At 44.5% G+C, this 10,000-nt stretch overlaps 1 protein-coding gene and 2 long non-coding RNA genes across 15 annotated transcripts; 2 read left to right on the forward strand and 1 right to left on the reverse strand.

The window, feature by feature from the left end:
- Positions 1–570: 570 nt before the first annotated feature.
- LOC126997686 (uncharacterized) lies at positions 571–9,728 on the reverse strand. The gene is made up of 6 exons (XM_050858910.1): positions 9,570–9,728; positions 4,065–4,167; positions 3,761–3,809; positions 2,702–2,817; positions 2,144–2,356; positions 571–1,504 (listed from the first exon to the last, which is right to left on the reverse strand). Exons 2-6 carry the CDS (start codon positions 4,164–4,166, stop codon positions 1,382–1,384), a joined length of 603 nt encoding a protein of 200 aa, XP_050714867.1. The 5' UTR covers position 4,167; positions 9,570–9,728; the 3' UTR covers positions 571–1,381.
- LOC126997687 (uncharacterized) lies at positions 4,076–6,143 on the forward strand. 13 transcript variants are annotated; one of them, XR_007752277.1, is made up of 4 exons: positions 4,179–4,438; positions 4,511–5,014; positions 5,087–5,158; positions 5,231–6,142. It is a non-coding gene; the product is annotated as an uncharacterized LOC126997687 (long non-coding RNA). The 13 variants fall into 13 exon arrangements; XR_007752271.1 differs by having other exon boundaries at positions 4,076–4,222; positions 4,367–4,438; positions 4,511–6,143; XR_007752270.1 differs by having other exon boundaries at positions 4,098–4,222; positions 4,295–4,438; positions 4,511–6,143.
- Positions 7,575–9,034, forward strand: LOC126997689 (uncharacterized). The gene is made up of 2 exons (XR_007752281.1): positions 7,575–8,668; positions 8,792–9,034. It is a non-coding gene; the product is annotated as an uncharacterized LOC126997689 (long non-coding RNA).
- Positions 9,729–10,000: the final 272 nt, after the last annotated feature.

The following is a 10,000-nucleotide window of genomic DNA, read 5'->3' on the forward strand; positions in this document are numbered from 1 at the left end:
AAATCAGTGGACGTAGTCTATCTTGATTTCCAGAAAGCGTTTGATAAAGTCCCACATCATAAATTACTTTATAGATTAAAGCAAATAGGCATTGACGGTCAAGTAAACCAATGGATCGCGAATTGGTTGAGCAACAGACAACAAAGAGTAGTGATTGACGGATTTAACTCAGAGTGGGCGCCGGTCACTAGTGGCGTCCCTCAGGGCTCGGTTCTTGGCCCAGTACTCTTCATTATTTACATCAACGACGTGGATGTTGGACTCAATAATCGCATTAGTAAATTTGCAGACGACACAAAGATTGGTAACTCGGTTCTCACTGACGAAGACAGGCAAAGCCTCCAAGAGGATTTGCACAAAATTTCAGCTTGGTCGGATAAATGGGAGATGCCCTTTAACGTAGACAAGTGCCAGGTCCTTCAAGTTGGAACAAAAAATAAGAAGTTCGATTACGAAATACGCGGCGTTAAACTCACAAGTGTTCAATGCATTAAGGACCTGGGGATTAAAATCGCGTCAAACCTCAAATTCTCACATCAATGCATCGATGCAGCAAATAAAGCGAACAGAATGTTGGGCTTCATTAAAAGAAACTTTTTATTCAAAAATAAAGATGTAATACTTCCCCTCTACAATAGTTTAGTCAGACCCCACTTGGAATATGCGGTACAGATTTGGTCTCCCCACCATGCAAAGGACATTGCTAAACTAGAAGGTGTTCAGCGTCGAGCAACAAATATTATCCCTTCCTTGCGCAACAAATCCTACGAAGAAAGGCTTTCCACCCTTAACATGTTCTCTCTTGAGAAACGTCGCCTCCGAGGAAAACTGATCGAATGTTTTAAAATACTTAATGGTTTCACGAATGTAGACAGAACAAAATTGTTTATGATCGATGACACTTTGCGAACGAGGAACAATGGCACAAAACTCAATTGTAGACAAGTAAATTCAGACTGCACCAAATTTTTCTTCACCAACGTTGTAGTGCGAGAATGGAATAAGCTCCCACCATCAGTGGTCCAGTGTAACACGATTGACTCCTTTAAAAACAAGCTCGACCGTCACTTCCTTGAACTTAATATTAACAAGAGTAGAAAAGCAACGTTTTGGAGCCATCTGATTAATGTAAAATCACTTAGGTTTAAGGACAGACCACCTAGTCTGGACCATGGGGTCTGTGTGGTCTGATTTTCTATGTAAATCTATGTAAATCTCTTTCTTTCTGTTACAAGACTCACATAGGAATCTAAATCAACAACATCAAAAATCAGTCACTAAGTCAATCTACATTCTCTTTCTGCATCCATCTACTATCTATCTCTCCCTCCTCCTCATCATCATCTTTCTCTCCTACACCTCATCCCCCTTCTCCTCCTCCTCAGCGGTAATGGGCGTAGGCGTGGTTGTAGTGTGTCTGTGGCTGCGGTGGTGGTGGTGGTGGGGACGGCAGGGCGTTGTACTTTGCGGCGCCCGTTGGATCCATGAACTTCGCTGAGACCGTCTGGGGTGAGAGAAGGGAAGCTTATAAACGTGGGATAGAGATGAGTGTAGAATGATGTATGTAGGGAGGTTATAAACGTATAGAAGAGAACGTGCAGGAAGGTTACAAACGTGGGATAGAGATGAGTGTAGAATGATGTCTGTAAAAAGCTTATAAACGTACAGAAAGGAACGTGCAGAAAGGTTACAAACGTGCGATAGAGATAAGTGTAGAATGATGACTCGGTAAGGAAAGGAAGTGGAAGAGTATGGATAAATGATTAGGAGAAAGAGACATAGAGAAAAAGGGAGGTAGGAGGATAAATGGATGCATAGGGGGAGATAATAGAAAGTGGAAGGTTATAGGAGAATGAGTAACTAAGAACATGATACGAGAATGAATCGGTGAGAAGGGAGAGGAAGGAAAGGGAAGAGAATAGAAAGTGGAAGGTTAGGAGAATGAGAACCTTAAAACATGATACGAGAATGAGTCGGTGAGTAGGGAGGGTAAGGAAAGGGGCGAGAAGACAATATGGACAAAGAGGAAAGTAAGGGAAAGGAAACAGAGAATGGAAAAGCTTGTTAGGAAAAAGAGATTCTATATTTGCCATTCTCCTGACTAACCATCCATCCTTTTCACCGCTTCCAACTCTTTACTTACCGTCCACAATCCTCCCGCTAGCCCAGCCACAAGAGCGCTGACCACAAAGCCGTAGTTACACGCGTGGTAGAGGCTGTTCTTCTGGCAGTCGGACTTCACAAGCCAGGTGAGACTCACGGCCCACATGGTCAGGCTTAGCACCGTGAAGGCCACCATTCGCGCCACACTCTCGTGCAGGTCAGCCAGCAACACCGGGCTCGGGAAACTGCGGGACTGCAAGGAGTGGTGGTGAGGGAGTGGCTGTGTTAGTAGTGGTTGGAATCGCTGTGTCATTTTTCACAGTGAAGGAAATCACCTCAACAATTGCACTCTTGTTGGCAGAGAATGAATTTGTGAAGAGATTGTTTGAGGGAAGGATTGAGGGCGGTGGATCAACAAAGTAAGCGAGTATTGGAGCGAGAGTGTTGGGAGCAGCAGGATTGAGTGTGCTGAGAGGGAGTGCCAGAACAGGGAGAGATGGAGACACTTCCCCCGAGATCACCCCCTGGAGGGAAGTTTGCTTGCGAGAACTTGGCGGCGGAGATAAATGAAAGACAGACTGAACAACACTCAACATACCGTGATGAGGAATATGATGCGGGCGGTCACGTAGATCATGGCGACGTTGGCCGGGATCGATATATACCAGCCGTACACAATCCTGGCAGCACCTCCGGATGTGCAGTAGTCGCCGACTGAAATGATATACGTGGATTGGTGAGACTTGTGACTTTTGCCTTAACCCGGAAGCAGCGGGGATCATGTTTCTTAATGGTACCTCTAAGCGAGAAAAAAAATGAGAAAAAAAAATCATCACTCACACAAATCATTTCATAATATATATCGAAACATTTGTGATCAGTTTAAGTATCATCTATTTTGGGGGGTTTAAATCATGGCATGAATTTGGCCCGTCGCTGCTACACGGTAAAGCCACAAATTTGGCCCGTCGCTGCTACACGGTAAAGCCACAAATTTGGCCCGTCGCTGCTACACGGTAAAGCCACAAATTTGGCCCGTCGCTGCTACACGGTAAAGCCACAAATTTGGCCCGTCGCTGCTACACGGTAAAGCCACAAATTTGGCCCGTCGCTGCTACACGGTAAAGCCACAAATTTGGCCCGTCGCTGCTACACGGTAAAGCCACAAATTTGGCCCGTCGCTGCTACACGGTAAAGCCACAAATTTGGCCCGTCACTGCTACCGGGTTAAACTTATCAACGACAAGCAGAGAAAGGAACAGATGGTAGTGTTAAGCTATAGATACTTACACGCGTAGCTACTCAGTGAAGTATGTAAGGAAGATAATTAAGGAAGCAATACTTAACTAGTTGACAATTAGTGCTTGGTGTCGACTTTTGCTCTTACCCGGTAGCGCGGGGATCATGTTTGTTTAAGGCCCCTCTTGGCGAATTTATAAGAAAAAATCATCGCTCTCGCAAACCACTTAATAATATATATTAACGCATTTGTGATCAGTTTATGCATCAACTATTTTTGGGGGTTTATATCGTGGCAAAAATGTGACCCGTCGCTGATACACGGTATTGCCACAAATTTGGCCCGTCACTGCTTCCAGGTTAACTTATCATTACCAAAAGGATAAATGGATGGAAGTCTTGATCTATATATGCTTACCTGAGTAATCCCACCCGAGCATGAAACCAATGGACACGCCCCACACAACCTGAAAGCAAGGGAAGAAAATACAAATCAAAACGAAGAAGGAAGGAAAAAAAATGAAAGTGAAATATGATGGAAACTATGGAAGGGAGAATAGATAGTTAAATATGAGATACGAAGATTAAATTAAACTATATAACGTCATTGAAGTAACACTATGAGAAACGAGACAAGAAAGGAGAAACACACACACACACACACACACACACACACACACACACACACACACACACACACACACACACACACACACACTTACAAAACCTATGACGCCGAATATGATGGTGGCAATCTTCAAACCATTTCCAGCAGAGGAGGCCTTCGTGACTCCGAGAGGCGGTGGCCGATAAATCGTCGACATCCTGGAAGAAAAAAGGATTGACATAAGGGATCGAGTAGCAAGGATAAGGGATTGAGGTGTAAGAACGTCGATATAGTTACAAAGAAGGATTCACATAAGGGATCGAGTAGCAAGGATAAGGGATTGAGGTGTAAGAACGTCGATATAGTTACAAAGAAGGATTCACATAAGGGATCGAGTAGCAAGGATAAGGGATTGAGGTGTAAGAACGTCCATAGAGTTACAAAGAAGGATTGACATAAGGGATCGAGTAGCAAGAATAAGGGATTGAGGTGTAAGAACGTCGATATAATTACAAAGAAGGATTCACATAAGGGATCGAGTAGCAAGGATAAGGGATTGAGGTGTAAGAACGTCCATAGAGTTACAAAGAAGGATTAACATAAGGGATCGAGTACCAACAACAAGGCATTGAGTTGTAAGAACGTCGATAGAGTTACAAAGAAGGATTAACATAAGGGATCGAGTAGCAAGGATAAGGGATTGAGGTGTAAGAACGTCGATAGAGTTACAAAGAAGGATTCACATAAGGGATCGAGTAGCAAGGATAAGGGATTGAGGTGTAAGAACGTCGATAGAGTTACAAAGAAGGATTAACATAAGGGATCGAGTAGCAAGAATAAGGCATTGAGTTGTAAGAACGTCGATAGAGTTACAAAGAAGGATTAACATAAGGGATCGAGTAGCAAGAATAAGGCATTGAGTTGTAAGAACGTCGATAGAGTTACAAAGAAGGATTGGCATAAGGGATCGAGTACCAAGAACAAGGCATTGAGTTGTAAGAACGTCGATAGAGTTACGAAGAAGGATTGGCATAAGGGATCAAGTACCAAGAATAAGGCATTGAGGTGTAAGAACGTCGACAGAGATACAAAGAAGGATTGACATAAGGGATCGAGTAGCAAGAATAAGGGATTGAGGTGTAAGAACGTCGATAGAGTTACAAAGAAGGATTCACATAAGGGATCGAGTAGCAAGGATAAGGGATTGAGGTGTAAGAACGTCAATAGAGTTACAAAGAAGGATTGACATAAGGGATCGAGTACCAAGAATAAGGCATTGAGGTGTAAGAACGTCGATATAGTTACAAAGAAGGATTCACATAAGGGATCGAGTAGCAAGAATAAGGGATTGAGGTGTAAGAACGTCGATAGAGTTACAAAGAAGGATTGACATAAGGGATCGAGTAGCAAGAATAAGGGATTGAGGTGTAAGAACGTCGACAGAGATACAAAGAAGGATTGACATAAGGGATCGAGTAGCAAGAATAAGGGATTGAGTTGTAAGAACGTCAATAGAGTTACAAAGAAGGATTGACATAAGGGATCGAGTAGCAAGAATAAGGGATTGAGGTGTAAGAACGTCGACAGAGATACAAAGAAGGATTGATATAAGGGATCGAGTAGCAAGAATAAGGGATTGAGGTGTAAGAACGTCGATAGAGTTACAAAGAAGGATTAACATAAGGGATCGAGTAGCAAGGATAAGGGATTGAGGTGTAAGAACGTCCATATAGTTACAAAGAAGGACTGACATTAAGGATATGGCTTCTCTAATCTAACTTAACCTAACCACCTTATTTTGTGTGTGGTGCCTGTAGCGACGGTAGGTTTTCTTGAGGGGCATTGTGGACGGCCCCAGCCCATTAGTGATACAGGCTAATTTTATTTCTAGTGGCTGCCGTGATGTATGACTCTTGCTTGGCCCATGCTGTCCCCGGTGCTCCTCTTGAACAAAGTTGCTGAAGTTTAGGTTGATTGATGATCCGGACAGCATGTAGGTAAACTTAGAAAATCAACGTGTTTCGGTGGGGGACTCGAACCTAGTCCACGCGGGGTCCTCGGGCTCACCACACCCTCACGCTAACCACTCAGCCACCTCCTCACCTTACCTTACCTAACCTTACCAACCCTCCCCTTCCCTTTCCTTCCCTTCCCTTCCCTTCCCTTCCCTTCCCTTCCCTTCCCTAATCACCCTCTCGCTAACCACTCGGCCACCTCCTTACCTTACCTTACCTAACCTTAACAACCCTTCCCTTCCCTTTCCTTCCCTTCCCTTCCCTTCCCTTCCCTTCCCTAATCACCCTCACGCTAACCACTCGGCTACCCCCTTACTTTACCTTACCTAGACTTATTAACCCTCCCCTTCCTTTCCCTTCCCTTCCCTTTCCTTCCCTAATCCAGCCTTACCAAACCTTACCTTAATGCATAATGTGGTTGACTAATAATGAACTTGAAGATTGACAGGCAGGATACAGATAAAGCAATGACGCAGTATGTGTGTGTGTGTGTGTGTGTGTGTGTGTGTGTGTGTGTGTGTGTGTGTGTGTGTGTGTGTGACTGATTGATTAATAGACTGACACAGACTTTGAAAATTGATAAGATTATGTCACATGAGATTGTGTGTGTGTGTGTGTGTGAGAGAGAGAGAGAGAGAGAGAGAGAGAGAGAGAGAGAGAGAGAGAGAGAGAGAGAGAGAGAGAGAGAGAGAGAGAGAGAGAGAGAGAGAGAGAGAGAGAGAGAGAGAGAGAGAGAGAGAGAGAGAGAGAAGCGAAGAAAAAAAGAATGAGTGAATGGAGAGAGAGAGAGAGAGAGAGAGAGAGAGAGAGAGAGAGAGAGAGAGAGAGAGAGAGAGAGAGAGAGAGAGAGAGAGAGAGAGAGAGAGAGAGAGAGAGAGAGAGAGAGAGAGAGAGAGAGAGAGAGAGAGAGAGAGAGAGAGAGAGAGAGAGAGAGAGAGAGGTGGGGGAGGGGGCTATTCAGGGGATTTTTTTCACCCTCTCCATGTTGGGTTTATCTAATTTGGGCAAAGTTACCTTATGTGACCTAACCTGGTGTCCCGTTACCAACTCTTACCTCACCTTTGATTATCTTACCTTAACTTCCCTTCCCTTCCCTTCCCTTCCCTTCCCTTCCCTCTCCTTTCATTCTCTTCCCTTTCCTCTCCTTTCCTTCTCTTTCTTTCCCTTCCCTTCCATTCCCATCCCTTTCCTTTCCTTCTCTTTCTTTCCCTTGCCTTTCCTTCCTTCCCCTTCCCTTTCCTTTCCTTTCCTTCTCTTTCCTTCCCTTCCCTTCCCTTCCCTTCCCTTCCGTTTCCTTTCTTTCTCTTTCTTTCCCTTCCCTTCCCTTCCCTTTCTTTTCCTTTATTTCTCTTTCTTTCCCTTCCTTTCCCTTCCCTTTCCTTTCCTTTCCTTCTCTTTCTTTCCCTTTCCTTCCCTTCCCTTCCCTTCCCTTCCGTTTCCTTTCTTTCTCTTTCTTTCCCTTCCCTTCCCTTCCCTTTCTTTTCCTTTCCTTTTCTTTCTTTCCCTTCCCTTCCCTTCCCTTCCGTTTCCTTTCCTTCCTTTTCTTTACCTTCCCTTCCCTTCCTCTCCCTTCCTTTCCATTCCATTCCCTCTATTTCACTTCTCTTCTCTTCCCTTCCTTTCCCATCCCATCCCATCCCTTTCCTTCCCTTCCCATCCCTTCCTTTTCCTTCCATCTCCTTCCTTGCTGTTACTTTCCATTCTCTTCCCTTCCAATCCCTTTCCTTTCTTTCCCTTACCTTTTCTTTCGTTCCTTACCCTTCCCTTCTTTTTTCTTCTCTCTCCTCCCCTTCTCCTCCTTTCCCTCTCCCTTCCCTTCCCTTCCCATCCTTTCCCTTTCTTTCTCTTCCCTTTCCTATTCTACCCTTCCCTTCGCTTCCCTTCCATACCCTATACTAACATGTCCCAACCTACCAGTATCTCAACCTCCATATTTACAAGCTTCAGTCGTTGTTGCATTAAGTAAACATGTAAGTCCTAATCTGCTTCATTCTTCCACAACCTTCCTTAGTAAACCAGTTCTTGCCTTGCTGTCTTGGGCCTGAATACCCCTTAAAATTTGTACCTACATCGACGGGGGGTTGTTATATGTGTTCACGGTCTAGGGCATATCCGTCCTTTTGAGTCGTTTACTGTACGCTAACTCAGTTCCCTCACACGCAGTTCTACTTAGGGTTGCATTGTAAGACATTTCGACGCCCAAGAACACATATTTGACAAGGCTTTCGTAGGAGTTGTGGGCATTTCCAAGAGTAGTTTTATGACCCTGGTGGTAGTTTGACCCTTCTTCTGTATCATGAACCTGAAGAAACAATCATTAGAACCCAACTGACCCCCTCTTTGACCTTTAGAAATAGCTGATATGAGAAGCGAAAGTCTCTTGTAATACCAGCCTAAGTGTCATTCGTCCTTAATAGTACCAGTGAGGTCTGTGTATGTCCCTCGTTCGTGTTTATCCGCACACATGTTCGAGGAAAGCGGCTCCCAAATCTTAGAACGCAGTTTGGTATCATTTGGCGGTGTTCTGGGACTGTCGGGGCTTTCACACACCCAGCTACTTCAGATAAGGCTTTCGTGGAAGTCGTGGAGTTCTTAGTATTTCCTTGTGGGTAGTCTGGGGAGTCTAGGGATAGTTTGGCAAGGCTTCTTCTGCACCATTAACGTGAGAAGCACTCGTGGGAACTTTTGATTAAATTTCGTAGAGGTTGTGGTGGTGTTGGTATTTCCATGGGTAGTTTTATGAGCCTAGGGATAGTTTGGCAAGGCTTCTTCTGCACCATTAACGTGAGAAGCACTCGTGGGAACTTTTGATAAGGTTTTCGCAGAGGTTGTGGTGGTGGTGGTATTTCCATGGGTAGTTTAATGACCCTAAGGATAGTTTGACAAGGCTTCTGCACTTTGAATGAGGAGAAATACTGATGAAAACCCGACGGATCCCCTCTGAGGCCTTTGGAAATAGCTGTTGTATGTACCGAAAACGCCTGAGAATACACACATTTGATAAGGCTTTCCTAGAGGCTGTTGTGGTGTTAGTATTTCCGTGGGTGGTTATATGAGCCTAGGGATAGTTTGACAAGGCTTCCTCTGCGCTATTAACGTGAAAGTATACCTACCAATCTGTGTGGAAATCGCCTGGGAATACACACATTTGATAAGGCTTTCCTAGAGGCTGTTGTGGTGTTAGTATTTCCGTGGGTGTTTATATGAGCCTAGGGATAGTTTGACAAGGCTTCCTCTGCGCCATAAACGTGAATTAATACCTACCAATCTGTGTGGCCTTTGGAAATAGCTGTTGTAAGTGCCGAAAACGCCCGAGAATATACACATTTGATAAGGCTTTCGTAGAGGCTGTTGTGGCCTTAGTATTTCCGTGGGTAGTTCCATGAGCCTATAGTGATGGTTTGGCAAGGCTTCACACACATTTGACCAGGCTTTCGTAGGAGTTCCAGGCATATCCAGGGGTAGCTGTATGACCCTGGTGGTAGTCTGACCCTCCCTCTGTACCGTGAACCTAACCAAACACTCACGAGGACCCGACTGACCTCCCTTTTGACCTTCCTTTGGAAATAGATGATGTTGGGATGGAAGCGTTGGACAGTACCTACCTTAGTATCTTAGGGCAACACCTTCTTCTTCTTCCCTCTCTCTCTGAATCCTCGAAGCCTCTACCGCCTGTCTCTCACACTCTCACTCTCTCAGTCTGACGCTCTCCGTCTCTCTCTCGTGTGACATATAGAGATAACACTTATATCCTTATCACTGGCTGTTATCTTCAAGCGGGGAACATGAAGTCACCCGAACGGCCATTTTACCTTCCTCTTGTGTGATACATGGATAGATTGATAGACGGATAGATTGATAGACGGATAGATAGATTGAAGGTTGTATTAATGACCTTATTGCATTGTTTCTTCCAGTGATGTCTATCTTTCTTTCTATCTATCTATCTATCTTGTTTTCTTCATCGTTTTCTATACATAATCTTCTTCCTTATTAATTTACTTCCTCCTCCTCCTCCTCCTTCTTCCTCCTCCTC

This window comes from Eriocheir sinensis, chromosome 12 (assembly GCF_024679095.1).
Source record: "Eriocheir sinensis breed Jianghai 21 chromosome 12, ASM2467909v1, whole genome shotgun sequence".
Taxonomy (NCBI): Eukaryota; Metazoa; Arthropoda; class Malacostraca; order Decapoda; family Varunidae; genus Eriocheir; species Eriocheir sinensis.

Bases quoted from the DNA above. Each gene is read 5' to 3' on its own strand.
- LOC126997686 (XM_050858910.1), bottom strand. From the start codon at position 4,166: ATGTCGACGATTTATCGGCCACCGCCTCTCGGAGTCACGAAGGCCTCC. The intron at 3,810-4,064 runs GTAAGTGTGTGT...CCTTGCTTTCAG, and splicing joins TATTCGGCGTCATAGGTTTT to GTTGTGTGGGGCGTGTCCAT. The intron at 1,505-2,143 runs GTAAGTAAAGAG...CTCTCACCCCAG, and splicing joins TAGCGGGAGGATTGTGGACG to ACGGTCTCAGCGAAGTTCAT.